Source organism: Microtus ochrogaster, chromosome 15 (assembly GCF_000317375.1).
Source record: "Microtus ochrogaster isolate Prairie Vole_2 chromosome 15, MicOch1.0, whole genome shotgun sequence".
In the NCBI taxonomy this organism is placed as follows: Eukaryota; Metazoa; Chordata; class Mammalia; order Rodentia; family Cricetidae; genus Microtus; species Microtus ochrogaster.
This window is the reverse complement of record NC_022017.1, coordinates 16774746-16780625: the sequence shown is the minus strand read 5'-3', so window position 1 is coordinate 16780625 and position 5880 is coordinate 16774746. Positions and strand designations below refer to the sequence as shown.

Sequence of the window (5880 nt, the reverse complement as noted above, 5' to 3'; positions counted from 1 at the left end):
AGTGGAAGGAAGGAGGTGGAGGATACGGGAAAGTCTGGTGACACAGCTGTTGTATTTGTGTGTTCTTAAAAAAAAATCAGTGTGTGTGCATGTGTGTATATTGTGTGAGTGTGCCATCGTGCGTGTGGAAGTCAGAGGGCATTTCAGGAATGCCTTCAACCTTATTGAGACAAGGTCTCTTTAGTTGTTCCTCCTCCTCCTCTTGCTCCTCCTGTCTCTCCTCCTGCTGCTGCTGCTGCTCTTGAGTCTCTGGGTCTTCTGTTCCTGAGTCTTCTGTTCTCGAGTCTTTTGTTCCTGTCTCCCACCTTGCCATAGGAGAGCCAGAATTATGGGTGCCACCGCATCTTCCAGCTAGTGAACTCAAGTGTCAGGTTTATGTGGCTAGCGCCTTTGCCTCCTGAGCCATCTCCCCAGCCTGTGGATGCTCTAGAACTCACAACAGCTGTGGTTACCTGCAGAAGACCCGCACAAGATCAGGCCTGTCAATGTTGTCATGGAAGACAAATGGAGTCATGGGGTCCTACCTCTCCTGAGAACTTACATTCAGTTAATAGTAACTAGAGGGGAGGGGCAACAAGGCCCCACCCTTCCTATCTACAGGAAATGTAATCATTTCTAGTAGGGGGAGAAACATCTTTAGTGATGCTGCCACTGAAAAGTTGCTGCTCAAGAAAGGGTTAATATGAGTTTTGGTCTTATGAAACTGTTACTCCCTTCACTTTGCTTCCTGGCCACAGTGAGGTGAACAACTTGACTTTGCAACAAAGGTTATAGTGTCCTGACTCTCAAACCGAGTGACAATGATGCTTAGTGACCACAGACTGAACACTCTGAAACCCGGAGCCAAAATGATCTTTTGTAGGGTAGCAGGCCAGGGGAAATTTACCCTGCCCCTGGCCTACCCCCAGCTTGAGACTTGGAAATCTCCACCCCTGTGACTCAGCCTTAAGAGCCAAATGCTTCAGAGTTCCCTCCAAGCACGGCTCTGGCTGCACTGTACTTTTCCGCTAGCTCATCTGCAAATGTTTCTGCTGCAAATGTTCCGCATGCTCCAAAGACCCAATAAAAACTGCCCCACCCCAAGCCCTCTGCAGTCTCTCTTCCCATGTAGAGGCAGTGAGATTGATTGCATGCTGTGACTTGGTGGTATTCCTTAGCCTCCAACTGCCAGGATGCCCTTGTGCCAGAAAGACCCTTATCTCTTCCCTCACTTAATTTCTCTTGGATATTTCATGACAATGACGCAACCCTGACACACTGCCTAGGTGCTACAAGAAAAATAAAGACAAGAAGTAGCCAAAAGACAAACTGGAGGTCAGGAGAGACTGAAAGTGAAGAGAGCTGCAGTGGACAAGGACAGCGATCCCAGGTGAGGATGAAGAGCTGCATTAGTCAAGGAAAGGGGCATGCATTAACAGGTCGGAGTGATCCAGGGCGAGACAATTGGGAGCAGCCGATGAGGCAGAGTTAACCGACTAAGGAAAGTAGGAAGTCTTGAGCTACATCATGCAGAAGCCAGCAGACAGCCGAGACTTACTTGAGATCATGCCACTATCATAACCACTACAAATCATCACACAGTTTCTAATGAACTGAGAGAAGCCACAATGCCATTAAGGTTAAGTGTTCCTAACTGTCAATCACATGTAGAGCTATTTGATTCTTAAGCCCATTCTCTACAGCAGAACCTCTGAAGAGGACAGAAAATGAACCCAGGGCTTACACTGTATATATGAAGGAAGTGAGTACATATGCTTACAGTGCATACTGTGAACAATGTGTCTTAGCTTCCCAAATAAAGAATTCTTTGCAGGACTTCATTTCATTTAGTGTGTGAGAATGTATTCCACAGTGCACAAACAGCTCAGAGGACCACTTGGAGTGAATTCTTTCCACATTGTGGGTCCTGGGGAATCAATCTTGTTGGGATTGGTGGAAAGTGCATTTACCTGGTAAACCATCTCACTGCCTGTCTCTAAATCATCTTTAAAATGCTTCCCCCCCAAAAATTGCTAAGAACATCTATTGTGTAACACACCCAATGAGAAAAAGATTTCACACTGATATGCCGAGTAAAAACACACCAGTCACTTTCACATGAGCGGTGCTGGCCCCTTGATCTTGAACTTCCCAGCCTCTAGAGTTGAGAAATACACAGTTCTTTAAATACACCATGCACACTGGACACCTATTGTGCTGGGACCGGTGTGTGTGTGTGTGTGTGTGTGTGTGTGTGTGTGGGGTAAGAGAGACAGGGTCTATGTAGCTCAAGCTGCTCTGGAACATGCTGGAAGTTTAGACATGAACTAGTCCCTCTATATGGTGCTTTTATCATGGAGGAAATTCAACATTTTCATCATTGTTACATTTCTGCAGGGCAAGTTTAATCTATATTATTATGTAGTTTCCAACTACTTAAAAATCTCCTTTGAATTTAAGCAGGCTAATGAAATGATCACACAAAAAAACTTCAGGTATTGGACTGTGCAAAATAATCAAACATTTCAAATGTATTATAAAACCAACATAGACAACTCAAAGAGAAAAAGTTTTATTGATATAAAATGCACTTATAAAATGTCCACAGAAGACATGTAATTTTTCACTGCTATATAAATTTATTGGGAATGTTATTCACATCTATTGTCACCTAAAACATACTGTAAACAATGAGTTATACCCTAAAACAAATGCATAACTGATTCTCAGCAATCATTGGTTTAATCATTAGTAAGGTTACACGATCACATCTATATTCTGGAATGTGCATTTACTTTGATGTAGTGTAAGGAATTCAGAGCATAACTGCACACCAACGCTTCAGAGCAGTCACCACTGACTGGATCTTCATGATAGGACTCCCTCTGCTTGAAAATGGCAGCGTTTGGAGAAGGTCTGCAACATGGCTCCAGGACTCTCACCGCAGCAATCTGTGGGCATCTGTGACTATGTGTGCACACACAAAACTAAAAGTTTACCTCTAGTAAACAAGTGCAACATTACTGTCAATTGTTCTGCATAAATAGTAAAGCCTAAGTATCTGTAAACAAACAAAACACACAAATGCTCAAATCTATTTTTAAAAACACCATCAGTCCGTAACTCATCTCATATGGTTTCTGTGATTACAACTGAATTTCTGAAAGGTGCATGTCTTATCTCCGGTAATAAGGCTTTGCAATGAGCGCTTCAAATTCCAACCATGAAATGTGTATTTCTGACATTTATCTTATGCAGCATGAAATTCAGATCAAGGACTTCCAAATCCTGAATACCACAGTCCATTTCAAAACTCCTCCAAGTTATGGCTCTGCAGCAGGTTTAGCAGATTAAAAATGAAGTGTTTAACTCCCTCTACTTCAAGTATCAAAGAACTCTGAGGCTCAAATATCTCTAGATTGTAACTGAAAATACAAAGCTTCAGAAAATATGCTTTGACAGAAGTTATTAACTGAAATAAGATTCTTAAGCTAAGTATTATCTGGATTAACCTGCTAAGCACAAGAAATTGATAATCTCAGATCTGAATACTTGCTCCCAAGTGGTAAGACAATTTGCTTTTAAGACACATGGTTTCCAAGGGGAAAAAACAGAAAACCTGGAACAGTTTTCACTTTAGTTTTGTTTCCTTTTGAATGATACTTGGACTTCGATCTGAACATGGACGCCTGGCTTCACAGTACTTACGAAGAAGGAGTCACTTTGGAAACGGACATTTCGAAAGCTCTGCAAAGACCTTACAAATGTAGTCTTTCAGTGCCATCAGAAACCCTGCAATATTCTGGTACCTTAAAGCTTCAGAAGGAACTGATTTTCTGAAATTTTAATGCTATTAAAAACAAAAGGTCAACTAGGAAGCACTGCTGTCCCTCAGCGCTGCAGACAATCCCAGTGTGAACACAGCTCTCAGAGTATGAGGTTTCCTGCCTTTCCCAGGCTCCTGAACACACTCATTGAGAAGCGAGTATCTCAGGGAAACTCAGACCTCACTGCAGAGGACTAAACAGCAAGTCCTCAGGCGTTCTGGAGCCGGCTTGCCTATGTAAAATATTGGAGAGGGTGTGAAAGTGTGGAATCAACACGCTAGGAAAACAGTGTAACAAAACCAAACACGACTATGTTGAAGCCTTGTCTAGAGTAACTAAAAAATAGAAATCATGAGTCTTCTATAGCATTCATTTAAAAAATACATAGAAGTGAAAAGTGCTATTTTTCAAAAAGTACAATTTTCTTCCCAACTATATCAACATGGAATGATTTCAGTTCTCCGTGTACTAAAAGCTGGAATTTTACAAAACTATATTGCAACACTTCATAAACCAATCTTAATCAGTAGTGGCTTCTGCTTCTGCTGGACCCCTAATCAGTCTCCGGATCCCTCTCTTTCCTGCAGGACCTTTAGGTTTAGCGAAGCTCTGTTTATGTGCATGTTGCTTAGGATGTACTTCGTCATAAAGGAAGTCTGCAGTCAGTTCATCCCCATTGTCTATCTCAATCTGCAAAAGAGGAAATCAGTAGTGAGAAACCATGTAAAACAGGGAACATTCAAAACCTAATACAAGCAATGAACCCGCTTGCAGGTATGGAGGCTACACATGAGCAGGAGAGAAACCCAAGACCATGAAGCTTCCCTTTCACCCTTTTCAGCGATGCGCTACAGCAGCCGTATAAGCACAGTCAGTTACAGTCCCCTTCTCGCTGCCTCTCACTGCTCCTCTTACGTCTCAGCTATACAGAAGTGAGCACTGGACCCTCTGGCTGCTCTGTTTTCTATACTCAAACACCAGCTCTTTCATCTTTGGGACACTTGGAATCACTCGCAACAGGGGCAGGCCAATGATGGCCTACAGACCAAATCTTAAGAACATTTCACACTTTAAGGGACTTTACAAACAACAAAAATGCAAAGGAGAACCACATGGCAAAGCCTAAGATATTTACTGTCTGAGCTTCTGTAGTGTCAGCTAACCCTTCTGAAAGGTCCTTGTGCACAGCGAGACCCACAGAATCTAGAGTTGCTTGAGGCTTCACACCCCAACAACAGCAATTTGTAAGTCTTTCCTTATGGCTACCTGCATCTAAGAACACATATGGAGATCTGGTAGCAGCACCCCACTTGGTAAACTGACAGTATGTTCTGTATATGTTGTACTCCTAATGCTACACATGGCCAATGAGCATTTGCAACTACCAGTGCTATTAAGAAACTGAATTATAGGGGCTGGAGAGATGGCTCAGAGGTTAAGAGCATGGCCTGCTCTTCCAAAGGTCCTGAGTTCAATTCCCAGCAACCACATGGTGGCTCACAACCATCTGTAATGGAGTCTGGCACCCTCTTCTGGCCTACAGGCATATACACAGACAGAATATTGTATACATAATAAATATTTAAAAAAAAGAAACTGAATTATATATTTTATTCAACTTTACACTTAAAATAGCCGTGTGTGGCCTATAGCTCCCATACTAGATAGTACAGATCACCCCCAGGCACTCAGCAGGTTCTAAGGACTTAGGGTGAGAACCATGAAACTGAACGTTTTCATTGACAACCATGGCACCTGAAAGTTTACATGGTACTAAGTGGAAATGACAAAATACCCAGCAAAACCACAAGACCCTTAAAGAGTCTACCTTTCTGATTATGTCCATCTGTAACTGTCTCTCCACGATCTCCAGCAGAGGGCTCTTGCAGCTGGAGTACAGCATCCGCTCTCTTATGCTGCACGTGTATCCAGGCATTGAATAAATAAAAACTGGATGGTAAAATAACAACAATTAGGACTATCAGTTAAAGCAAGTCTGTAGCCTCCTCCAACCTCAAATAAGCCCTGCAGGAAACACGTCAGACTATGGTACTGAAGCTGGTAGGCAAAGGGA

General features: G+C 42.6%; 1 protein-coding gene across 2 annotated transcripts in view; it reads right to left on the bottom strand.

The window, feature by feature from the left end:
- Positions 1-2598: 2598 nt before the first annotated feature.
- Twf1 (twinfilin actin binding protein 1) overlaps positions 2599-5880 on the bottom strand; it is an 11535-nt gene continuing 8253 nt past the window's right edge. For both annotated transcript variants that reach the window (XM_026782757.1, XM_005354298.2), the window contains 2 exons: positions 5635-5756; positions 2599-4496 (listed from right to left, as the gene is read on the bottom strand). In XM_026782757.1, the coding sequence (XP_026638558.1) occupies positions 4326-4496; positions 5635-5756 (293 nt within the window). In that variant the 3' untranslated portion in view covers positions 2599-4325. The remainder of the gene's footprint in view (positions 4497-5634; positions 5757-5880) is intronic.